General features: G+C 43.0%; 1 protein-coding gene across 1 annotated transcript; it reads left to right on the top strand.

Moving 5' to 3' along the window:
• Positions 1 to 26,938, top strand: FOXM1 (forkhead box M1). Its single transcript, XM_068277353.1, has 9 exons — positions 1 to 72; positions 4,903 to 5,571; positions 8,007 to 8,155; positions 12,346 to 12,546; positions 12,664 to 12,786; positions 16,103 to 16,138; positions 18,748 to 18,805; positions 22,167 to 22,336; positions 24,783 to 26,938. The coding sequence occupies exons 2-9, from the start codon at positions 4,941 to 4,943 to the stop codon at positions 25,569 to 25,571; spliced, it is 2,157 nt and encodes a 718-aa protein (XP_068133454.1). The 5' UTR covers positions 1 to 72; positions 4,903 to 4,940; the 3' UTR covers positions 25,572 to 26,938.

Genomic DNA, 26,938 nt, shown 5'->3' with positions numbered 1-26,938 from the left:
GTACGTGCCGCAAAGCGCGCAAATTCAAACAGCGGTGACCGGCGGAGCCCGGAGTCCTGAACATCTCAAGCGGTAGAAATTCTCTGATACTTTTTGTGGGCGGGAGGGAGCGATCCTTACACATACCGAGCGAAAGCTGCAGTCATCCAAATATACCTATCACCATGGAGGGGGCTGTTATGAGTGGCAGCTCTACGTGGGGTGGGCTTGTCCTTGTAGTGCATATGGAAGAGAAAGGGCTGCTCACATTTAGTTGTATGCTTGAATGTGGCAGGGCAAGCCTTGACCTTCCATTCTATTGTATACTGAGGCTTTAGACTGAATACTGTTATAATAAGTGATAAGCTTCATTCTGACTGTACATGCAAATTTAACGAATGGTGCCCATACATGGTACACATTTTATTTTCATCCAATCTTACCATTTCTATGTAATATAAGGGAACTGCCTAAATTATCCTTTCAGTATAGTCACTTAATTTACCCTTATACTACATAGAAATGGAAAGATTGGATGAAAAAAATTGCACCATGTATGGGCACCACAACCCTATCAAGCCCAGTAGCTTTTGGCTGGCTAAATTGCAGCAGATAAAAATGGCATGGGATGAGTGCTGATAAAAATGGTATCGCTATAGGTGGCAATACAATAAAATCTTGTTATTTATAGTAAACCCAGCCCTTAGGTCCCAGCAAATGCACCTGTATAAATGTACAATGCATGACCAATTCTGATATAGTAAACTACTTTTCCTTGTCCCTTGGAGTTTATTAATAAAGTCTTTGGGAACCACTGCTTTAAAATAAAAACCAGATACTTACCTAAGGAGAGGGAAGCCTCTGGGGTCTAATGAGCCTTCACTCTCCTCGCCCGGTGCCCTTTCCAGCGCAGGATCTACCGTAGCAGTATTTGGCTAAATTAGTCAAATACTGCTGTCTCTGCTGCTGAAGGAAATTTTCGGGAGCTAGAGTGCGAGCGCCCTCTCTCGTGCAGTATGGAGCCGTCTGTCTTCAGGAGCACTCTGCTCCCGAAGACTTCCAAAGTCTTCTGCAGTGTGGGATCCTTAGCTGCACTGGTAGAGGAGAGGGAAGGCTCTTTAGGACCCAGAGCCTTCCCTCTCCTCTTTATTACCCAGAGCCTTCCCTCTCCTCTTTAGGACCCAGAGCCTTCCCTCCCCTCATTAGGACCCAGAGCCTTCCCTCCCCTCATTAGGACCCAGAGCCTTCCCTCTCCTTAGGTAAGTATCTGTTTTTTATTAGTTCCCAATGACTAAGAGATTCCACTGTAGTAAAAGTATTGGGCACTATAATTTACCTTGCAAGTAATTGTGGCTTTTACTATTGTTGCCGGTGGAGGGGGCGTTAGGCAGGGGGTAATTAAGGTTAGCCATGGAGATGGAGTGCTTAGGGCTATGCATGGGGGAGGGGGGTCGAGGTACCCTGCGCAAGAATTGTGGGGTCAAGGAGGAATTAGGATGTCTCTGGATTAGACCACCACAGTACAGCGAAGCCTCTGGATAATCCAGAGATATCCTAATTCCTCCTCGACCCCACAATTCTTGCGCAGGGTACCTTTGAATATATCTAACAAGCTACCTAAAGCTGCTTGTGCATGGCTTATTCCTTGGTGCACAGGAGGCTTTGTGTTATCGGTTGGGCCATACTGCAGTACGGCAGCGCCCATTCTTGCTCAGGAGCATGGTCGTAAAGAGCGTCCTGGCCAGCATCAGTGGGGTCGAGGAGGATGCGGGAAGCCTCTGGATGCTCCATCTACTATGGTATCTTCACTTCTGGAATTTCAAACTTTAAAGTCTGAAAACCACTGTGCCTGCGTGGCCGTGTCCTCGCTCCTGCTGACGTCACCATGAGCGTACTGCGCAGGCACAGACGATACTGGGCCTGCACACTACGCTCCTGGTGACATCAGTGGGAGCGAGGACACTGCAACGCAGGCTCAGTGGTTTTCAGAATTTAAAGTCTGAAATTCCAGAAGTGAACCGGAGGCGGGGCCGGAGCATCGGTGAGTGGCTGCACGAGCACAGGATGTCTGCAGGGGACCATTAGAAGCCCCGGGTAAGTTCAACTCATTTTCCCCTGACCCCCTACAGTATTCCTTTAAAGTGAACCTTAACTGAGAAAGGGATATGGAGGTTTCCTTTTTAAAAAAAAACAGTTGCCCGGTAATCCTGCTGATCTCTTTGGCTGCAGTAGTGGCGGAATCACCTGAAACAAGCATACAACTAATCAGAGCACCTGATCTGCATGCTTGTTGACGGGTTGTGATTAAAAGTATTAGAGACACAGCATCAGCAGGAGAGTCAGGCAACTAGTATTATTTTAAAAGGAAAAATCCAAAACCTTCTCAGTTTAGGTTCCCTTTAACCTCCATGGCAGTATCCTAGAGGCTCAGGGTGGAAAAAAGAAGCTAGAATCAGTAATCCTGAGCCTGACTTGGGGTAGTCCCCGGGAGGCTTGTGCAGAGCCTTAAGGAGAAACCGCAACCTTGAACTTCATCCTAATCGGTAGCTGATACCCCCATTCCCATGAGAATCCTTTTCTCAAACGGATCATCAGGGGGCTCTGTATGGCTGATTTTGTGGTGAAACCCCTCCCACAGTGTGATGTCAGCGCCTCACAGCACTGAGGTACTGACATCACACTGTGGGAGCCCTGTTGCATTGTGGGAAATAACAGCTGTTTCCAACTGCCAAAAATGCAAGCATCTCCTTCCAGTGACATCACCTGCCAGCAGTAAAAATGTCACCATGTGATAAATGTTTGAATGTCAATCAGGGAGAGGAAAGCTTTTACAATGGGCAAATGCTGACTAAATTATTTATACATAATTATTGAAAAAGATTAAGCACTTTTTTATTACATTATTTTCACTGACGTTCCTTTTTAAATGAAGCAGCCGTTTTAACTCCTCCCTCGGGATCCTGATGCTGTTAGCCATTCTCCTTGTCCATGGAGGCTCTGCATACCTCTGGTAAGATCGCCGTTTGTCGTCATGACGACAGACGGCAATCTTACTACAGGGTTACAGCGCCACCCAGACAACAGAGGGAGAATTGCAGCGCTGGATCCCAGGGAGGTCGGTAAATGCAGGGCTGCTGCAGATCTCTTTGCAGTGGGATTTATTTATTTATGTTTTCCTGGTTTTAAGGTCTAAAAGCCTACAAAAAAATTCCACCGCTTTTAGACCATCAGATCCAGAAATAATCCACCAGGGAGGATAAAGTGCATACACATGCTACACAAGACTTGGGTGGCCACCCCACCCCAGCCAAGCATGCATGCAGATATCTCTTGAGCTCATTTAAAACCTTGCCCCTCCTTCCATCCCCATAGAGACCGATGTCACTGTTTGCCCAAACTGTCACCCAAGGGTTCAAGTTCCAATCCCTTTGGGCTACAACTTGCACATGTTTACAGTGAGGCACTGGAGATCCTTACTCCACATGACTCCTGGGGGTGGGGTATAAAGGTGTCACTGGTGATGGATGTGGCACATCTGAGGAAGGGCTACGTCCAAAACATGTTGTGTGCCTCTGTTCTGCTCTGATTTTCAATACAATTGTTGAAAAAGCCTTTGGAATGCGGTCTCTGTGTTTGTTCTATTGGAGTTTCTTAGTTCATTTGCACAGTGTGTAGTACTGTGTTCTTGCATGGATCTTCAAGAGTAGATCAAAAGCTTCTGTAAGGGCCCGTTTCCACTATAGCGTTGCGGAATCGCCGGCGAATCACCGCAGGCAAATCGCATGCGGGTGCGAATCCGCATGCGTTTTTTGCCGCGATTTCGCATGCGATTTCGCATAGGTAAGGCTGTATGCGAATTTAACCATGTCACTGCCTGTGTAAATTAACATTAATACCTATGCGAAATCGCGGCAAAAAACGCATGGGGAAAACGCATGCGATTTCCCTATTAAATACATTGCGTGCGATTCGTCTGCATTCCACACGCAGGCGAATTCTAAAGGCCCTACCATGCAGATTTTTTCTGCACAGAAAAACGTGCGGGGAAACGCACAAGTGGAAACAGTCCTATCCACTTGTACTGACTGTGCGAATCCGCATGCGGGCAACGCATGCGGATTCGCGATAGTGGAAACGGGCCCTAAAGCAGGAAGTATAGTGTGTTGGGGAAATTGTAAAATAATGCTAGCCATACTGTAGTCAATAATAGTACCAACCAGCAGTTGTTGCTGGTATTGATTGATACCATCACCCAGTGTATTCAATCTTGATTAAACTTTTGGTAGCCAAATATAGTAAATCTCTATTCGGCTGCAGGGCCATTTTTTTTGGGGGGGGGAGGGGGAGGAGAGTGTGCCTACCCCAGCCTGGTAAGGTATGCAGAGGATGACATGTCGGAAGTTCAGAGCCACGTTTGGAGGAAGAGAATAAGCCACTTGGAACAGGTTACTAAAACTGCTGTCTCCCACCTGCTCGTTTGACTGTATTAGTCAGTCAAACAAGATTTTGCTGGCAGAGGTTTACATTGCACAGCAGTCTTCAAACAAAAAAAATCATTTGAAACTGCTAATGGGTTAAATATAGGTTTTTTTAAAAAAAATTGAGAATTGCTGAGTGCAGTAAAACACTATCCTATCCCTCTACGATGTATTTTTTCCAACATTCCCCATCACCCTTTCAATTCATAATCTCCTCAAATCAATTGGAAAGGGAGGCATGATGGAGGCAGTAGAACCTTGGCAAGTTTTGATGCAGGTAATCAAATTGGCTGGAAATATGTATCTGTATGTGGCAAGCCTAAGATCCTCCATGGGAGGGTGTGATGATGGATCTTTTCACTCTACGAGGCATTGTGCAATATGTCTGTCTTTTAGTACAGAAGATGAATAATGTACTATAACGGTTGTATACTTTTTCTTTTAGAGTGTTTTTCCAATGGCCTCCTCCTTTGATATCACACCATGAGATCAAGCCCCCGCAGGCCACTTATCCTAAAGAGACGTAAAATAAACCTTTTACAAAAAGATGGCGTCCGTAGTAAGGGAACTCCTGAACAACGACCATCCTCCGTAAGCAGAGCTGAAGAACAGCATGGACAGAATTTAGCTTGCAATGCAGATAAGACCCTTGGACAAAGTCTAGCTGCAACGGCAGGGCTGACTGCAAGACCTGAGACTAGTTTGACTAATTCAGTGGTGGTCTCATCCACCCTAGATCAAATCCACATGTCTGAAACCACCATAACTTCTAATCAGACCCAAATTTCCACTCTAGGAGTCTCAGCATCTCAGTCTGCTGATCTCAGCACAGAATCTACTTCTTCTGGGATAAAGGTTATTGGTCATCCCACCATTCCAGACACCCAGCTTGTGGTCTTGCCTCCCAATTCAGATATGGAAAGCATCATTCAAGCGCTGACTGTACGTGGCCGAGAGAAGGGTGGACCTAAAAAATTTATCCTAATCAGCGAGAGCCCCTCCTTTCGCACTCAAGCTGAGAAACTTTGCTTCCAGAACAAAGCTGAGGAGATAGTGACATTACAAATAGAGGCAACACCATTAACCCAGCAATGTGCAAAGGAGAAGCCAATAGGTAACAAAGCCAATTATTTCTGTGTTATTTCTTTTGCATGCAGAAGAAGGGAAGGAGAGGTGTAGGTGTTTGTGTGTAAACAATATCCACGACCTACACATCTTCTCTACCTCCTGGACATCACCCATTTCCCCTACTGTTATAAATCTAAACTATTTTCTTAAAGTAAACATGTGGGGGGGGGAATGTCCCTTGGGGGTACTTGCCTCAGGAGGTGGAACCCTCTGGATCCTAATGAGGCTTCCCTCATCTTCAAGTTAGCCCGATCCAGCACTTGATATGAAAGTAGCCAAACATGATTGGGTCCGCTCTACAGCGCAGTCCACTTGAGCACTAGTGCACATGCATGCACACTGACACACAGTCAACAAGGACATCTTCAGGGTCCCAGCGCTGGGTCCCCTCTGGGGAGGAGGGAGGGGGAAGCCTCTTTAGGATCCAATGGGTTCCCCCTCCTGAGGTAAGTACATTCTAGAGTCTAGGGCATACATATCAAACTCCGGCCCATGGGTCAAATCTGGCCCTCAAGTGGTTTCCCCACTTTGCATTATGTTTGACCCACTCTAGACCACCAGGAAAGCTACATTGGAGGTGGAGCCCTAGATCACCAGGGAAGCCATATGGGGAGGCAGGGGGAAAGCATTAAACACCAGGGAACTGTATATGGGACGCAGGGGGGTCAATAGACACCATGGAACTCTAGACACCAGGGAACTGTACAGGGTTTTGGAGGGGCCATTAGACACCTGGGAACTTCATAAGGGAGGAAGGTGGCCAGTAGACTTTGAGGTTGGCCTGCGTCTAGGTCCCAGTGTACAATTTCGGCCCACTTTGTGCTTGAGTTTGACACCCCCTGGTCTAGGGGCATTTTTTTTCACTACAGGTTTACTTTAACCTAAAAATGCTGTTTTTTATAGTCTACTTTTCTAAACCAGTGTATGGGTGCATGACACAGAATGCTCCCTCCTCTGCTTCAGATTTCTGTTATGTGGTATATTTCCCTCCCACACCTTTGTAGTGCTACTGGGTGGATCATAGGAACATACCAAATTTTATACAGTATATGCAATCCACAACCGCAGATAATGCACCTGCTGATCTGCTCATTCAGAGGCTATTTAAGAATAGATCTGAGGGTTATCGGTTACCAGTCACAAGTCTTGTGGCCATTGCACCAGTAAACAAGTAGAGAAGCTAGAATTCACAATGGTAAGAAAATTAGTAAAGAGGACACAGAGAAGCCAAACTTTCACCTAAGGCAACTCGCCTCACAGGGGAAAATGCCAGGGAACCCCCTGGAAAGTCGGCAAGGAACTTTGAGGTTCAAGGAAATCCTGGTTGATAGACTGTTTGTAGAAAGCATGGGTTGGCTTTTTTAAAGGAAACCTGAAGTGAGAGGCATATGGTGGTTGCCGGGTTTATGTCTTTTTAAACTATACCCTTTGACTGGCAGTCTCTTGCTGAACTCTTTGGCTGCAGTAGTGTCAGAATTGCACACATGAAACAAACCACTTAGGCCCGTTCACACTGCACGCGTTTCCAGCCGCGTTTTGGAAACGCGTGCAGGTGGCCGACACGCACGACTTCAGACAGTGCATAGAGTGCACTGTTTGATGTTCACACTGCATGCGTTCCGGACCTGTCATTTTCAGTGATGGGATCAGCCACGCAACGCACACAAACGCGGATGGCGTGCGTTTGCATGCGTTGTGTTCCGCACGGTTGGCCATCAGCGTTTGTGATGTGAACGAGACCTTAGACTTCAGAGTAGCTGATCCGATTGTTTAGGGTCTGTGGCTAAAAGTGTTAAAGACAGATGATCAGCAAACAGACAGGCAATTTGCATTGTTTAAAAGGACGTCAGCCTCTATATACCTGTAGAAACCTTCATTTTATTCTGAGGAAAAAAAAAAAAAAGCAAATGGTGATATTAGGTTGACCCGTTGTAATATGTAGCAGTCTTAGTCATTGTATGAGTAGGCAGTCTATCTTCCAAAACACAGCAAAAAGAAGATTCAACATCAGCAGCAAGATGAGGAAGCTAAGCTGTCATATCACCACCGTGAAAATGTATGTCAATGGGGACACACTGGTCAAGAAGAGCGGTTTCCGGCAGTTGCCTGCTTCTTATCAAACTAAAAGAGCCGCTTGGCAAATTACGTTTTTGGGGAAATGCCTTTTTTGTTTAACCAGAGAAAAGTTTATCGACAAGAGTCACGGTGTACAAAGATCATCTACACGCATAGCAACATAGATTGACCATGGAAAATACAATAGGGCAAATGTAGCAATACATACATTTAGACTACAGTTGTGTGGGCACATCCAAAGGATAGCAAAAGTACTGATGGGAAATGTCTTTAAAATCTGATTGGATCCTTGAAAATTGACATTCAAAGGATACTAACATTTTTAATTTATTTTTACCCCTTTAGTTTTTCAGGTTGAGAGTGATGAGTTGAACGTTAGCCTTACAAATATACAGTGGCTTGGTAAGATGACTTCTGATGAGCTGGGGTCATGTGAGGAGTCCTCTGAACCTGAGGAGAAGGGAAATCTCAACCCTCAGCTAGGTTGTGCCAAGGTAAATTCTTGCAGTGCAGTTCTAATATAGTTGCACCTTCTTAAAATGGATAGTCCACGTACATGTGTGTTTTTGGTTTTTGAGGCTGTGCAAGTGCATACAGAGACATGACTGGGGAATGTGGTGATAAGTTGCTACAGATGGGGAACAGTATGGCAATGCACATTGGACGTATCAATGTTTGATCACCATATAAAATAAATGGCATACAGCTGGGAACATCAGACTTGGAGAATACTGGTTGATAAACAAGTTAGGTAATTGTATACAATGCCAAGCAGCAATAGCTAAAGCAAATAAAATTCTGGGATGCATAAAACGAGTAAAATATATATTGAGATGATAGTGCACTACTCCCTCTGTATAAATCACTTGTGAGGCCACATCTGGAGTATGGGATAAGAGTTTTGGACACCACACTCTAGAAAGGACGTTGACCTTCTAGAATGGGTACAAAGAGGGGCAACTAAATTAATCAGAGGGATGAGAGATCTCTTACTAAGAATGGTTGGACAAACTGGGCTTATTTAGCTGGGGGGGGGGGGGCGCTTGGCAGATGAGCTTTTGTCCCTAGAATTGTACAGTGGACAAAGGGACATGATCTGCGTATGGAGGAGACAATGAGATCCAGAGTATCTTACCTCAGGCAGTAATTATGGCAAATTATATCCGCATCTAAAGGGAAACTCCAGTCGCCGGGAGCATCCTGCGCAAGGCGCAGTACAATAAAATATCTACTACGCCTGCGCAGGATGCTTCCAGCAACGGGAGTGCGGGCGAGCGCGGCTAGTACGGCGCGGTGGGCGGCAAAATTGAAACTGAGCCGCGGCAGAGAACCGGAGGATCTTAGAATGCCGGCGCAGGCAGTGGGTGACTGCAGGGGGGCTTGTAGAAGTCGCAGGTAAGTAAAACTGGCTTTTTTACTCTGACTTAAAGGAATTGTCAGGCGCAAAAAAAGGTAGTTTCACTTACCTGGGGCTTCTACCAGCCCCATGCAGCCATCCTGTGCCCTCGTAGTCACTGAATGCTGCTACAGTCCCCATCGACCAGCTAGTTTCGTTTTTGCCGACCTCTGTGTCGGCGGACCGCATTACGTACATTTTTACGCATTCCCGCGAGTGCAGGAACATTAACACATACATTTTAACGCGTTACTGTTCTGTCAGTGACTGAGCTGTCCCCATACATCACTGCACTAGATCGCAGCACTGTACAAGTATTTGCGGTATATATCTGTGTGTGTGTGTATGTATATATGGTGTGCATATGTAACATGTCAAATTATTTGATTTCATGAGCAAAGGCTTTACACATCAGGCTTTATTCTTACAGCACAGATGATATTTAGTATAAATATATGTATGTACAGTGGTGTGAAAAACTATTTCCCCCTTCCTGATTTCTTATTCTTTTGCATGTTTGTCACACTTAAATGTTTCTGCTCATCAAAAACCGTTAACTATTAGTCAAAGATAACATAATTAAACACAAAATGCAGTTTTAAATGATGGTTTTTATCATTAAGTGAGAAAAAAAACCTCCAAATCTACATGGCCCTGTGTGAAAAAGTGATTGCCCCCCTTGTTAAAAAATAAGTTAACTGTGGTTTCACACCTGAGTTCAATTCTGTAGTCACCCCCAGGCCCGATTACTGCCACACCTGTTTCAATCAAATCACTTAAATAGGAGCTATCTGACACAGAGAAGTAGACCAAAAGCACCTCAAAAGCTAGACATCATGCCAAGATCCAAAGAAATTCAGGAACAAATGAGAACAAAGTACTGTAATTGAGATCTATCAGTCTGGTAAAGGTTATAAAGCCATTTCTAAAGCTTTGGGACTCCAGCGAACCACAGTGAGAGCCATTATCCACAAATGGCAAAAACATGGAACAGTGATGAACCTTCCCAGGAGTGGCTGGCCGACCAAAATTACCCCAAGAGCGCAGAGAAAACTAATCCGAGAGGCCACAAAAGACCCCAGGACAACATCTAAAGAACTGCAGGCCTCACTTGCTTCAATTAAGGTCATTGTTCACGACTCCACCATAAGAAAGAGACTGGGCAAAAACGGTCTGCATGGCAGATATCCAAGGCGCAAACTACTTTTAAGCAAAAAGAACATTAAGGCTCGTCTCAATTTTGCTTAAAAAAAAACATCTCAGTGATTGGCAAGACTTTTGGGAAAATACCTTGTGGACCGACGAGACAAAAGTTGAACTTTTTGGAAGGTGCGTGTCCCGTTACATCTGGCGTAGAAGTAACACAGCATTTCAGCAAAAGAACATCATACCAACAGTAAAATATGGTGGTGGTAGTGTGATGGTCTGGGGTTGTTTTGTTGCTTCAGGACCTGGAAGGCTTGCTGTGATAGATGGAACCATGAATTCTACTGTCTACTAAAAAATCCTGAAGGAGAATGTCCGGCCATCTATTTGTCAACTCAAGCTGAAGCGATCTTGGGTGCTGCAGCAGGACAATGACCCAAAACACACCAGCAAATCCACCTCTGAATGGCTGAAGAAAAACAAAATGAAGACTTTGGAGTGGCCTAGTCAAAGTCCTGACCTGAATCCTATTGAGATCTTGTGGCATGACCTTAAAAAGGCGGTTCATGCTAGAAAACCCTTAAAGCTGAATTACAACAATTCTGCAAAGATGAGTGGGCCAAAATTCCTCCAGAGCGCTGTAAAAGACTCGTTGCAAGTTATCGCAAACACTTGATTGCAGTTATTGCTGCTTAGGGTGGCCCAACCAGTTATTAGGTTCAGGGGGCAATTTCTTTTTCACACAGGGCCATGTAGGTTTTGAGTTATTTTTCTCACTAAATAATAAAAACCATCATTTAAAACTGCATTTTGTGTTCAATTATGTTATCATTGACTAATAGTTAATGGTTTTTGATGAGCAGAAACATTTAAGTGTGACAAACATGCAAAAGAATAAGAAATCAGGAAGGGGGCAAATAGTTTTTCACACCACTGTATGTATATGTATGTATGTCCTTCTCAAAAAATTAGCATATTGTGATAAAGTTCATTATTTTCTGTAATGTACTGATAAACATTAGACTTTCATATATTTTAGATTCATTACACACAACTGAAGTAGTTCAAGCCTTTTATTGTTTTAATAATGATGATTTTGGCATACAGCTCATGAAAACCCAAAATTCCTATCTCAAAAATTAGCATATTTCATCTGACCAATAAAAGAAAAGTGTTTTTAAGACAAGTCAACCTTCAAATAATGATGTTCAGTTATGCACTCAATACTTGGTTGGGAATCCTTTTGCAGAAATGACTGCTTCAATGCGGCGTGGCATGGAGGCAATCAGCATGTGGCACTGCTCAGGTGTTATTGAAGCCCAGGATGCTTCGATAGCGGCCTTCAGCTCATCCAGAGTGTTGGGTCTTGCGTCTCTCAACTTTCTCTTCACAATATCCCAGAGATTCTCTATGGGGTTCAGGTCAGGAGAGTTGGCAGGCCAATTGAGCACAGTAATACCATGGTCCGTAAACCATTTACCAGTGGTTTTGGCACTGTGAGCAGGTGCCAGGTCGTGCTGAAAAATGAAATCTTCATCTCCATAAATCTTTTCAGCAGATGGAAGCATGAAGTGCTCCAAAATCTCCTGATAGCTAGCTGCATTGACCCTGCCCTTGATAAAACACGGTGGACCAACACCAGCCGCTGACATGGCACCCCAGACCATCACTGACTGTGGGTACTTGACACTGGACTTCAGGAATTTTGGCATTTCCGTCTCCCCAGTCTTCCTCCAGACTCTGGCACCTTGATTTCCGAATGACATGCAAAAGTTGCTTTCATCCGAAAAAAGTACTTTGGACTACTGAGCAACAGTCCAGTGCTGCTTCTCTGTAGCCCAGGTCAGGCGCTTCTGCCGCTGTTTCTGGTTCAAAAGTGGCTTGACCTGGGGAATGCGGCACCTGTAGCCCATTTCCTGCACACGCCTGTACACGGTGGCTCTGGATGTTTCTACTCCAGACTCAGTCTATCCTGGTTTTTGTTTTTTGTTTTGCGAGTCGAACTTGGACGGGTTTTTTTTTTTCCCAACCAAACAGTAACTATATGTAATAGTGGTAAGATTATATTGCGCACTGTCAAAGCGTGCTTCCAAAGAAATGTGTGTTAATCATCCTTTATTGTTTTTCCCCTCATCCAAACAGCTGGAGGAGGAAGTGGCAGATCCCCCTGCTGCTCAGCAGTGGCCCATGTATATCTCAGAACGCCCCCCATACTCCTACATGGCGTTGATCCAGTTTGCTATTAACAGCACTCCAAGCAAGCGCATGACCCTGAAGGACATCTATACCTGGATCGAGGATCACTTCCCTTATTTCAGATATGTGGCCAAGCCTGGCTGGAAGGTGAGCAGTATAAGATTGTAGAAACGAGGGATGAGTTGTTTGTTGACTAATAAACAGGTACACTTTATTTCTGTTTGTAAACCCTTATAAACAAATTCATTATGTATGTCCCTGTAGAACTCCATCCGCCACAACCTGTCCCTGCATGACATGTTTGTTCGTGAGAGACCCTCCTCCAATAACAAGATCTCCTATTGGACCATCCATCCTCACGCCAATCGCTGCCTTACACTTGACCAGGTCAGTTTGCTAAAATGTATTTAAAGCAGCATTTATAGTTTAAAAAACATTGTAAATTAAGTTGTTACCCTAATTGATCATATCAATTATGATGAAAATTGTTTGCTGTGATAAAGTGCACCAGACTGTTATCTTTACTGGTTTTGTTTAACAGGATATAAAACTAGTTTGGACCTTCTTTACTGGTTTTGTTTAACAGGATATAAAACTAGTTTGGACCTTCTAACGATAAGAACAGAGCTTGCAGTACCTTAATCCAAGGAATACAAGAAAATAATGTCACAGCCTAGGGTGGTCTCTTAAAGCGGACCTGATCTCAGAACTTCCCCTCTGCTCTAAAAGATAAGCAACTGCATAATGACCTTTAAAGAGTAACTGTCAGGCTGCGAAAGCTAATTTAAACCTCTATTCTCCTGTGTTAAACAGTTTAGAAGGAAGCCAAAAAGGCAATACTGAAGTTAAAAATCTCTCTTACTTTTGATGTGTGCTGACAGCAAGGCTCTGTATTCCCAAGCTCTTAAAAGGACGACAGGCCGCATAGCATACTGCAAAGCATTCTGGGGCTGCTTGGGTCCTCCCCTCGGCTGCTAGTGAGAAGTTAGTCTCATGTTACAACAGCCAGCACTGAAAAATCTCGGGCAGAGTATACTGCATGAGTCCGCTATTGTTCCTAGCCACATGGCTAATATTCACTGCACAGTAGTGTTGTATTTTTTCTGAGTGGAATCATCAGGAAGCAGGCAGGACATGACGACACATTTGGCTTCATAGGAGACAGACAAACATGGAACCTGCTATGAGCTGTCAGGAGCATCATTCTCTGCAAATACTATATAACAATTCTGTGAAATCCAAACGTGGACAGTGAAATGCATATGTAATGTAAGTACAGCCAATCTTTAGCTACTGATATGTGTTTTTTTTTCTCTGAGACCTTATACCTAACAGCTCCTCTTTAAAAGAAAAAAACCCTTTTTGTTACAACTGTTGAATCCTGCAATACATCTGCAGTGTCTACTTCCTGCTTTCATGGAATCAGACATAGGGTTAACACCGTGTTTACAAATTAGCTTCTCTGCCAAGGCTGTCGGGATTCCTGTGCTGACACAGCTGAGAGATCATATTACAGTTATTAGTCACAGATGAGGGAACTTTCTAAATACATACAGGGTGAATTTCTCTGTTTTCAGGTCCACTTTAAAGAAAACAAATTTGAGGCTAACAATATGATAAGAGTATGTTAAAATATTCATACTATAAATGGTTTTATAAACTATTTTACTGTGTTAAAAACTACAATTGTCACCTGCTCACATGTTAATGTAGAAAAGGTATAGAAACAGATGTTTAAATATTTTATACAGTATACACAGTTTGGCTTATTTTACAAATGTTTGCATCACTATGATGCCTAATGAATGCTTTCTCAGAAGCTCCACATAAAATTCATATTTGTATCACCAATGGCCATAAACCATATAATTTTTGAGAATTAAGAGAATACATAATTGCTCTTCTATTAAAAAAACACCAGTGTGATATCAGTCAATAATGGCATCAACTAAAACTTCTGTGATGCCAAAGGCTGCTGTTGCTAAATTCAACTTCTCGTACCTTTAAAATATTACACAAACCTTTAACCTCTTGACGACCAGCTAACGCCGATTGGCAGCGCCGTAAGGCAGATCGGCGATTCCCTGGCCTCTGATTGGCCGGGGATCGCCGTCATTTGATAGGCTGAAGCCTATCCGTCCTGCGCAGCTGAGAGGGGAAGGGAGAGGGACGGAGCGCTGAAAACGCTGCGGAGGGGGGCTTTGAAGAGCAGGACATCCCCCTGGTGGGGAAAAAAGGGGGTAAGTCTGATCGCCCTGTCTAAAACCTGATCTGTGCTGCGGGCTGGAGAGCCTACGCAGCACAGATCAGCCAGAAAGCCACTGGTCGGCAAGTGGTTAAAATATCCTCTTCCTTGCACCAGGTGTCTGTTACATAAAAAAAAATATATATATATATAAATTATATATATAAATATAAATAAATTTATATATATATATATATATATATATATATATATATATATATATATATATATATATATATATATATATATATATATATATATATATATATATATATATATTTATTTTCTATCGCACGCACGCGCCTTAGTTATCCAGCATTGATGGGGATTGGCTGAGGCTGGATAAGTGTGCTTTCTGGTTGCTTGAGATTAAATGTTAAAAATAGGCCTAGCTAATACAGTACTACACCTCACTTTCTTTATACATACCATGAACTCTGTATCAAATGTTAAAATCTAGTAATTGAAAATATAGTAACCTTGAGTTGTGGAACCCAGTGTTTAGAGATGCTGTAACTTTAAAAATGTCCCCTGGGGGGTACTCACCTCGGGAGGGGGAAGCCTCTGTATCGAGGCTTACCCCATCATCCTCCGTCCCACGGTGGTCTCGCTGGGCTCCCGAAATCACGGCTGACAAAGTCGGCTGTGGCGCACGCGCTATAGTGCCTGCGAAACTTACTTTCTTCAGCTCCACCATAGTAGTGGCGGAGAGCCGCTACTGCGCTGGAACCGGGGAAAGTAAATATTTACATGGCCGCAATTCAGGGACCAATAGCGAGACCACTGTGGAACGGGGGAAGCCTCGATAGGATCCAGAGGCTTCCCCCTCTTGAGGTAAGTGCACCCCCCGACACTGAAGTTACAGGTCCTCTTTAGGAACAACAGAACCTACAAACGCCTAAGAAGTTGGACTTTACCACTGTGAGTACCACTGGTGAGTTTGTTCTGGTTGGTTGAGATTTCTGGTTAGTTGCTTTCCAGATAACTAGGACTCTACTGTATTTTTCTATTCTACCTTAGCTGTAATCTAACTGTACTACAGTACAAAATACTTATATTCTTTTTTTAGTTAGCTTGCAATTTCTGTACACTGACCTACCATTCCCCTCCTCTGGCCTGCCTGTGTCCAATGGGTGCTAAATTAAATTAATGTATATTATCTATCCCTCAGTTGAGCTTGTAATTCCCCTTTTTTGGCCAATTTGGTATTGTTACAAGTAAATATAGTTGTCACACATCGTTTTATGCTTGGATACTGTTTGCATGCAGCATGTACTTCATGTAGAAAATAAAAGCTGTATATTTAATATGGGTATAAATAACGTCTATTTTTATAATTACAGCTTCAGTGCTAAAATAATACAGATGGTAATGTGCTTCTAAATAAAATCTATCAGCAGTTTTGTTAATCTATTTTTTTTTTTTTTTTCCCTGGATGGTTCAACATGCTCCCTGAAGGCCAACAACTCCATGTCATCTGTGTACAGTGAGCCTGTAAGTATATCTGTGTATTCTCTACTAGATCTTGTTCTCATTTAAATCTATTCATGTGAATGTTGGCAGCATGTTCATACACAGTTTGAGCTATTTTGCCACTCTTAATACTTTTCATAAAATGCAAATTGCCCTAGCTGCCATGCTGAGCTTTTAGCTTCAGTAGGTTCTGAGTCTTGCCTCGGACAAGCACACAGCCAGTGTAGTCTGAGCCTCTAGCATACTGCGTCTGTATATGAGATTCTGTATCAAGGCACAGTATCTGATTTAAAGAGCAGCTGTAGTGGAAGGAATATGGAGGTGATTATCCAATTACCTATTAAAAAAATGCCATTTGATCAGATTTTGTGCTGATCCTTTGGCTTCAGCAGTGTCTGAATCACATCTGAAAAAAAGCATGTAGCCAGTGAATTCAGAACATCTGGTCTGCATACTGGTTCTGTAGGAATGTAACACCTCCAGAACACTTTAACTGTAAAGAAATTCTCCAGACACCAATAAAGTTCTTTTTAAGAAAGATTTGTATTAAGGGCCTGTACACACTGCTGCGCTTTTCAAATCGCCTGCGGTTTTTAATCGCAAGATCTTTTGAAAAGAATGAAAATCGTGAAGACCTATGCACACTGGTGCAATGCGCTTTTTCTATTCTCATGAAGGCATGCGATTTTAAAAGCGCAGCAGTGTGTACAGGCCCTAAATCGTAAGGATAAAAAGATTCAGTGATGAAATGCATTTTATTTATATATATATATATATATATATATATATATGTATGTATGTATGTATGTATGTATGTATGTATGTATGTATGTATGTATGTATGTATGTATGTGTATATATATATATATATATATATATATTCTATAGATATAGATATAGATATATCTATATCTATATAGAGAGAGAGAGAGATATAGAGAGATAGATATAGATATATCTATCTCTCTCTCTCTCTCTCTCTCTCTCTCTCTCTCTCTCTATCTATCTATCTATCTATCTATCTATCTATCTATCTATCTATCTATCTATCTATCTATCTATCTATCTATATATATATATATATCTCTATATATATCTATATATATATCTATATATATCTCTATATATATCTCTATATATATATATATATATATATATATATATATATATATATATATATATATATATATATATATATATATATATATATATCTATATATATATATATCTATATATCTATATATCTCTCTCTATATATCTATATCTATATATATATATCTATATATATCTATATCTATATATATATATCTATATCTATATATCTATATCTATATATATATATATCTATATCTATATATATATATCTATATATATATATATCTATATCTATATATATATATCTATATATATATATCTATATATATATCTATATCTATATATATGTGTGTGTCTGTCTCTGTCTCTGTCTCTCATATACATATATATATCTATATCTATAACACACACACCACACACACACACACATATATAATCATTACTGTGCCAATATCTTCCGTAGCGCTGTACATAGTACAAAAAAATCCTGAACTGAAAATTAAGTTCAAATAAAGTCAAAATAAACATACATAAGTCATACTTACCTCCCGTGTATTCTGCTCCACAATCTTTCTCCTCTCCCGCATCCTGTTTGTCCACTGTGATCAAGGGAATTCTGCGTCCTCCATTTTGAAAATGGCCATTACTCCATAACAGCTTTCTGGTCGGCACACTGTTAAACTGTAACATCGCCCACTTGAGCCATAGGAAAACATGGACATTGCCGGGCTCATTAGTTGTCCACTCAGCTATAGCTGCCAGCAACTGATCTATTTCAGTTCTGACAAAATGTTGACAGAACTACAAGGGATTGTTGTCAGAAGAAAATGGTGAGCTTATGAGAGGAATTGATGGCAAGGTAACTATTTGATGTTCATTTGAAGTTATCTCATGTGTTTATTTTAAATTTTTCTCAGTACAGGTTCCCTTTAACTGAGCCACATGAAAACGTGGGCATTACTTGGAAACATCAGTTCAGTTATAACTGAGCAACTGATTAAGTGTAAAAGGAGCCTAAAGGTGGCCACACACCATACAATAAAATGATCCAATTTTATGGCAATTTGATAAAATGAATGGTTGTCCCAAAAATTCAAAAGGGTTTTTTTTTTTTTACTTTCGTTGAAGACAATTTCCCATTTTTATTTGATAAAATATCGGGAGTGCTGGATTTTTATGAAAATTGAATGGTGTAGGGTAGATACGGTAGCCTATTACGTGATGCACTGACCCAAGCAATTTTTTTTGAGTTTTCATAATTGATTGCAATTCTTGAATTGAAAGATATTTAAAAAAAATTGTATGGTGTGCGAGTGTGTGGCCACTGGTCCTAGGAGGTTGGATGTCCCAGACTTAAGTCAACCTTCACATGAATATTCTATTCTCTGCAGTACAAATGCACGTAAAGGCCAATATACACATTAAACATCTGTGCTCATAGTTTGAGTACATTTTATGTTTGTGGTGGCGGGCATGTAACCTATTCTATATTCATCTGGGGCTGTATGGTAAATAAAGATATTTTGCTGTCACAGAAAAGGCCTATTCCGGACCTGAACAGGAACACACAGACTGCAGTGATCAAAGCTAGAGGTAAAATGTTCCTTCAGTTTTTTTTTTGTTTTTTTTTGATGGATAGATAATTTGAATCTGCCAGTGGCTGAATTCCATGTAAGCTTAAGTATTGCAAATGTGCAGGTGCTATGCGTCTCCATCTTGCCGACCCAATGTAGTCCCACTAATGTGTAATGTGCCCCCCCAGTGCACTATACATTACCTGCCCGTGGCCACCGCTTATCTTCTGGTTTCCTCTGCTTGCTCCAGGCGCACTCTTTGCTCCATACACTCATCCCACGTGGTTGGTGGCATACGAGCGAGCGCGTTCCTCCAGCAACCACGTAGGGTGCGTGTATGGAGGAAGGACAGAGGAGGGTAAACAGCGGCCACGGACAGGTAATGTATAGAGCAGCGGGGGCACATTACACTGGGGGGACATTGTTGGGGTTTTGTCGCTCGTCCCAATATTCCTCGCTTTTACTGCTGCACACCCGATTGAGTAAATCGACCCTACATCATGCAGCAACTCTGACTGATCAATGCGTCCAATTTCGGCCTGAAATTAATTGCATAGTGGTTTGGGCATGCACTTGGCGGCTCTAATTTTCATCCTATTAATTAAATCGGAAGGTCAATCGGCTTATGTATGGCCATCTGTACTGTAGTGTGTGTGTGTGTGTGTGTATGTATGTATGTAGTCAGATATTCATAGCAGAGTTATACAAATCTGAATTTTTTATTTTATTGGTTTTAAAGCAATCTGAACTCAGAACGTCCTCACTGCTCTAAAAGATACACAACAGCATAATAACCATCAAACAAAAACAAGTTCTTTGTTACAGCTGATACAGATCTGCACTATTATTAATCTGCACTATTTCTACTTCCTGATAAATGGAAGCAGACATCTTGTTAACATCCTGTTGCTTTCAAATGAGCTTATCTGACATCTCTGCAAGGTTGACACGGTAGACATCAAATTACAACTTGTGATTAGACAGGCGAAACTCTCTAAATACATACAGGGTGCATTTCTCTGTTTTCCTTCTGTCCTGTGCAAGAGTTTAGGTCCACTTTAAAGAACATTCCAGTTGGATAAATAAAACCGAAAAGTCTGAAAAGAGTACAGCAGCGCCAGTAATGAGACCGTGAAAAATAGCCCATTATACAGATAATCATACTCTGGCTGTAACAGGTTGGGCGACTGGCAACAACCCTAAGTCCCAGCCCTTGAAGCGGAACTGAAACCTGTTTAAAAACTTTCACTTACCTGGGGCTTCTGCCAGCCCCTTGCAGCCGACCCGTTCCCACGCATGCACTCACCGATGCTCTGGTCCCACACCGTGGCTCACTTTCACTTCACGCAGTTCGGGGGAAGTGCTTCTGCGCGACTCTGGCCGCGCAGCTCCTTGTTCACGCTCCCGTAGTCGTGACGTGTACTGCGCAGGCGCAGTAGAGATTTTCTCATACTGTCTGCACAGGGCACTCCTGGCTACAAGAACACATTCTAGGATACGTGTGGCCAGGGTGCAATGGAGGTCGACTTAGAAGTCTGCTTCCGGTATGGGAAAAAAGCTATGGCAGGGGAACAGAGGATCGGTCCAGGACTGAGGGCATCAGCTACAGGGGGCTGGCAGGAGCACCAGGTAAGTGAAACTCTTAATTTTTTTTATTTTAAACCGCTTTCAGTTCCGCTTTAACTAACCACCCACCCACTTGTCAACTCTGGGACTACATTACAATAAATACCACCTATGTTATCTCCATACTTCCCAGCGTGCCCTGGAGTTTTTCATGAGGTACCACTTGGTGTCCTTGTAATGTTGCATCAGATCATTGAGTTCTTTCCTAGGATGTAATGCAAGTATGAAGAGCTTACACTTTTTTAAAGGAGCTTTTGGGTTTTTTATCTTGTCCTGATGGAAAAGATGGGTCAGCTCCTCCTTACTATCCCACACTGAAGCAGTACTTGAGTAAATCCATTTGTTAAAAAAAATCACCTTACAGGAAGCAGAGAATTAGGTGTGCCATTTTATTAGCCAAAGGCCTAGCTTTAGCCTAGGCACCCACTGTGGATGTTGTGGGTAAATGGGTAGTAAATTAAAACAAAATTTGGACTTACCTTGGGCTTCCTCCAACCCCCGAAAGTCCGCAAGGTCCTCCGCCATCCTCTTCTTCAATCTCCTGGTCCCACTGGCGGCTCCAGTAATCAGTGACTTCAGGTGAAGCCACTCGCCCGTTACATCATCGCGCCGGTGACCGTTAACCTCCTGCGCATGTTTGGTTCAGTCTTTAGAGAATCGTGCAGGGGGCTTACCGACGTGATGGCGCAGCGGGGGAGCGCACGCGAGGCTTCACCCAAAGTTTCCAGCGGGACCAGGAAAGGGTAGAAGAGGGTGCTGGAGGATCTCACGGGCTATGGGGGGCTGGAGGAATCTACAGGCAAGTCCAAATTTCGTATTTATTTACTGCCCCAGGTCCTTTTAAAGGGTATACTTTGACCTGTGGATTAGTTAGAGCTGGGATTCCCTCCAGCTTTCCCCAGAAATTAATGTTGACAACCCGCTACCTCTCTAGAATCTTTACTTATATATTTCTCCCGGGGATTTCAATGGCCCACTTAAACACATTTTGTGAACTTCACAACAGTATTGTGGTGAGGAATGAACACCAGTGGTTTTGTTTTGTTTTTTTCCTTGTCTAAAGTTTGGTTCACACATAGCGGTGTTCTGTCCAGAAATTTTTTTTCCAGCCAGGTGGCATGAAAAAGTAGCTGGGTGGGACACAGCGGAAGAATGCAGGGCCGGCGCTTCTCTGTGCAATTCTGTGTACGAGGCAGATGAGATGAGCTGATGACAGCCGGGTGGCCACCAAAATTAGCCGGATGGAGCACCCAGCTAAAAGAGCCTGGGGAGAACACTGCATAAATCTGTAAATTTCTAGTCCTGTCAGTTTTCTATCAGTTTTACCTGGCTGCACTAGAAATGCACACCTTTTTATGTGTGAAAACAACCATAGAAAGCTGATGCAAAATGGACTGGACCAGAAATGTGCACCTTTTTATGTGTGAACACCGCTATAGCGGCACATACAAAACTGATAGGACTGGAAATGTACAGATTTATCTGGGAACACTTTCATAGCAACACATGCAAAACTGATGCCAACGGTCAAAAACTGACCAGGTCTGGACACCTTTTTATGTGTTAAAGAAGAATAAGCCATTGGAATTGGAAAGTCATCAGTTCACTGAATAGCTGACTTAGAATAAGTTTATAAAACTGATGAGGATACTGTTAGATCTATTTCTCATATACTAGTAGAATAAACTAAGAACATGTCCATAAACTTTTTTTTTTTTTTTTTTTTTTGGTCTTCTTTCTTTTCTCTTCTAAAGCTCCAGAGAGAAGGATGAAGCCTCTGCTGCCTCGTGTTGACTCCTACCTCATTCCAGTCCAGTTTCCAGTCACACAGTCAATTTTGTTTTCTCCAGTGGAGGCATACTGCACTGACCTGGGGCCGTTTGACATATCACAAAGCAGCAAACGTGTCAAGATTGCCCCAAAGGTAAAAACAAGAAGGCTTCTGTAGGCCGTGACCCTAGTGAGCATTTTTTCAATTACCTACATTCTTAAATGAGTTATCAGGCAATCCTAAAGAAAATAAGTGCTACTTACCCAGGGCTTCCTCCAGCCCCATGCTCCCAGCATTTCCCTCGCCGCAGCTCTGCAGTCAGCTGTTCGCCGCAGCTCCGTCCCCATCAGGCTACTGAGCATGCGCAGTCCGTTCCGGCCCATGTGGCGGTGTTTGACAGCGCCGTTCGCGCAGGCGCAGTACAGGCTGACCTGGAGGTCGCCCTGACGTCATCGCCGGGGACTGGGCTGGAGCTGCGGCGAGGGACATGCTGGGAGCATGGGGCTGGAGGAAGCCCCCGGTAAGTAGCACTTATTTTCTTTAGGATTGCCTGATAACTCTAAAGAAAATCTGTATATTTAAAAAAAAAACCTTTGAATACTTGCCTCCTAACGAGGCTCCCCCCCCCCCCTTCTGTTAGAGTGCCGGGACTCCCCAAAGGGCGGCGGAGTAAATATTTTTATGTACCGTTATCCTGTGCAGGTGCACCAGCGGCTCTTTGTTCGGGTAAGGTGGAAATAGCCAAACTCGATCGTATCCGCAGTAGTACAGCGGATAAGATAGGGCTCGGCTATTTCCGCCTAGCCCGAACGAAGAGCTGCTAGTGCGCCCGCGCAGGATCGCAGAGAGGTAAATAAATCGCTGCTTTTCAGGTGAAGCCAGCGCTGGATTCTGACAAGCTTTAGAGGTCGGGGAAGCCTCATTGGAACCCTGAGGCTTCCCATATCCTGAGAAAAGTATCCCCCAGAGGTTTTTTTTTAGTTAGTCTCTTTAAAGTGAACCTGAAGTGAGAGGAAAAGGGAGGCTGCCTTATTTATATCCTTTCAAACAATACCAGTTGCCTGGCAATCCTGCTCATTCTGGTATCAGTAGTTTCTGAATCGCCCAACTAAAACAAGCCTGCAGCTGATTTTGTCAAACGTTTGATCAACATGCTGCTTGGTTAGGGTCTATAGCTAAAAATATTAGAGGCAGAGGATCAGCAAGGCAATATGCATGGTTTAACATTTTAAATAAATGTCACCTCCTTTTCCCTCTAAGTGGAACTAAAGAGGAAACTCACTTTTGGTTTTATACTTGCCTAAGTAGGTGGGAGGCTCGGTTTACCATAAAGCCATACACGTCCAGCCCGTGTGCGCTGTAACTCTGGCCTGCCAATAGGCAGCCGGATTCCTCTCCTGTAGTACGCTGGCACGTCCTGACAGCATTTCATACGTATAGGCAGCCAATGACTGGAACGATCTGTAATATTATGCTCTTTCTGTATATGCCTGGCTTGAGAAAGGAGCTGCACTCCGAAACGTTGCCATTGTTATATAGGCTGCACATGACTTCTGATTAATTAAAAAGAGCATAATACTACAGATGGTGCCAGTCATTGCCTATACTTTTGAGTCTGTAGCGCTGACAGACTGACCAGGCACGTCGATATCTACAGCTACGGAGGTGTGCTTCACCGCATACAATTGCTTACGGCATGTCATGTGATGTCCTGTAGCAATAAAGACACAGCACTGGAATCGGCGATCAGTGAATTTTTTGCCCCTAGTTACTGCCCGCTCGTGACTCTGGGGACAAGGAGAGGAATGTAAGGAACAATGTCTGCAGCATGCGGCCTGAGCCACGCAAAGTTTTCCCAGCCCTGCCATAGAGCCTTCCCAGTCCTCGCTCCATTCTTCATCTTTGGCACCCCTCAGGCAGCTTTCGGAACTATAAATATTGGTAGAAATTAGGAATGGTGTGAACTGTTCTGCAGGCCATGGGCAAGCCTGCCTCTGTACTACTTCCAGGTCGGCAAGGTCCCTCAGTAGTGCGCAGGCTTGGCCGAGCAGAGGGCGTCCTCGATCACACACCTGTGGCCAGGCACGCTCTGCGCATGTGTATAGCGATCGAGGACGTGCGTCGCTGCTCCAAGCCTGCGTACTACTGAGGGCTTGCCGACCCGGAAGTACTGCAGAAGCAGGGCTGCCCATGGACTGTTCTCAGTAGAACAGTTTGCTCCGTCATTAGTAGAAATGTCTCACACAAATATTCTGTAGCAGGATTGTTTTGGTAAAAGGGTGGATGACCCCACCTGTTGTGTACAAGCTTTGAAAGCATTCCAGAGTGTCCTGTGCAGTTTGTTTTATTAGATATACAGTAAATCATAAAATCAACCTTTTGAGACCACATTGGGTCTCTTTATCAAGGTAAAGGCTTGATTGGCCAAATCTTGCAGCACAAGCCACACTAGTAAAGGAAATTCCCACTGGAGCATAAGGCAACTCTCTTATACTCGTTCACAGCCATGTGCAGTATGCGTGTGGCTGCTGCAGAATCCCTGTTGTGAAAAGGGTAAGCCTAAAATTTTGAAAATGTTTTTGTTTTGTTTTTTTCCAAGTTTCTTGTAGAGGCTGAAGAAGCTTCCTCATTGACTCAATCAATGGATGTTAAGGTTGAGCAAGAATCTGTAGACATTAAGACTCCTCCTCCTTTTCAGTGTAGGAGAGTAAGTGGGTCTCGCAGGAAGCAGCAGCTTGTCACCCCACTTTCTCAGGAAGCAGAGCTTGTCCTCCCTGAGTGCACAGCTTCAGAGTCAGTCCTGGATACAGATTTGACCTTGCTACAAGACTCACAAGAACACGAAGGTGCCTGCCAGATCACACAGGAAGAGGACTATTCCTTCAAGACCCCCATTAAGCAAAGGCTGAAGACACCTGCTTCCTCCACTCCCAGTAAGTTCCCTGAAGCATGTACCCTACCACCATGGGATTCTGAATCCCCTCTGTCCAAACATCTGCTGCCTGATTTCAGCCCTGTCAGAATACCCTGCAGCACCGCCCTCACCCCTTTCAAGGACAGTTACGGGGCTTTGAGTTTTGGAGAGACTCCTTTCAAGGATCTTCCCTTCTTTGGATCATCCTCTGACCTGGGTGTTTTCTCTCCTGTATCTCCCCGGTCAGACACACTGGACACTCCTAAGAACGTTCGAAAGCAAAAGCGCTGTTCCAAGGAGCTGCAAATAGAAGGTTCTGCCAACCACTCGTTACTGGAGGGGCTGGTGCTGGACACAAAAGACGAGAGTCTTAGTAAGATTCTCTTGGACATCAGCTTCAGTGGGATAGACGAGGACACTGGTATGGGAGGAGACCATTCCTATTTGGGACAGCTTCTGTCTGAACTGAGGTAGAAGTGTACAATGAATTTCCACTTTTTTGTTAAAAAAAAAAAAAAAAAAAATGGATTTAATATATACCAGTACTAAACTAGTTGATGTTCATGTTAAAAATTGATCTAGGTGCTATTTATGAGTTTCTAAAATTTTGCAGGATTATCTAATTTCATTTCTTTACAACCATGCCAGCCATACATTGTTTGAAGTACAAATCACTCTTCATTCCAATGTTCCTAAACGTGTAATTGAGAAGGAATTTTATCATTTTCAGGAATGATCCTTAAGGTGGTCTCTAACGGTCCAATTTCTAGCGAAAAATCATTTGAGCGATCAAATTCTGATCGGATTGGTTGTAAATACGGTAATCTCAGTTGATGGGCACAATCGATTAAAAACTATTATAAAAATAGTCATTGGATTTTCATAAAACCAAAATTTGGATTTTCTTGTTGGTTGTGATCGGAAGCAAAGATTGGTTCGTTGAAGGTGTAGTGAACGATTTTTCTTCCAATCAGAATTATCTGATCGCTCAAACAATTTTTCGCCTCAAATTGGATTGTTAATGGCCACCTTAAAGAGACTCTGTAACAAAAATTGCATCCTGTTTTTTATCATCCTACAAGTTCCAAAAGCTATTCTAATGTGTTCTGGCTTACTGCAGCACGTTCTACTATCACCATCTCTGTAATAAATCAACTTATCTCTCTCTTGTCAGACTTGTCAGCCTGTGTCTGGAAGGCTGCCAAGTTCTTCAGTGTTGTAGTTCTGTGATGCATCTCCCCCCTCCAGGCCCCTCTCTGCACACTGCCTGTGTATTATTTAGATTAGGGCAGCTTCTCTCATCTTTTACAAGCTGGATAAATCCTCCTCTGAGCTGGCTGGGCTTTCACATAGTGAGGAATTGCATACAGGCAGAGCTGTCTGCACTCTGCAGGAAGAAACAGCCTGACACTTCAGTGGAAGATAGCTTTAGGGGGAAAGAAACACACAAATTATCTCTTGAGATTCAAAAGGAAAGCTGTATACAGCCTGCTTGTGTATGGATGTATTTTCTATGTGTGGACATACTGTACATCAACCTACTTCCTGTTTTGGTGGCCATTTTGTTTGTTTATAAACAAACTTTTTAAAACTGTTTTTAACCACTTTTAATGCGGCGAGGAGCGGCGATATTGTGACAGAGGGTAATAGGAGATGTCCCCTAACGCACTGGTATGTTTACTTTTGTGCGATTTTAACAATACAGATTCTCTTTAAGGTGTACTGAAGTGAGCCTTTGCTTCTATGCACATCCAAACTTGTTACCAGATCCTTTGTGTCTTTTTCTTATCTACAGCACTGCGTTAAGTGCTGGGAATACACAATGGGCTTGATTCACAAAA

Source organism: Hyperolius riggenbachi, chromosome 3, assembly GCF_040937935.1.
Source record: "Hyperolius riggenbachi isolate aHypRig1 chromosome 3, aHypRig1.pri, whole genome shotgun sequence".
NCBI classification, from domain to species: Eukaryota; Metazoa; Chordata; class Amphibia; order Anura; family Hyperoliidae; genus Hyperolius; species Hyperolius riggenbachi.
This window is presented reverse-complemented; position numbering and strand designations above follow the sequence as displayed.

What these genes read in the sequence shown, in the direction of transcription:
- FOXM1 (XM_068277353.1), top strand. Translation starts at nt 4,941, where the DNA reads ATGAGATCAAGCCCCCGCAGGCCACTTATCCTAAAGAGACGTAAAATA. An exon ending in GCTGCCTTACACTTGACCAG is followed by an intron (nt 12,787 to 16,102) that starts GTCAGTTTGCTA and finishes TGCTCCCTGAAG; the next exon opens with GCCAACAACTCCATGTCATC. An exon ending in GTGTCAAGATTGCCCCAAAG is followed by an intron (nt 22,337 to 24,782) that starts GTAAAAACAAGA and finishes TTTTTTTCCAAG; the next exon opens with TTTCTTGTAGAGGCTGAAGA.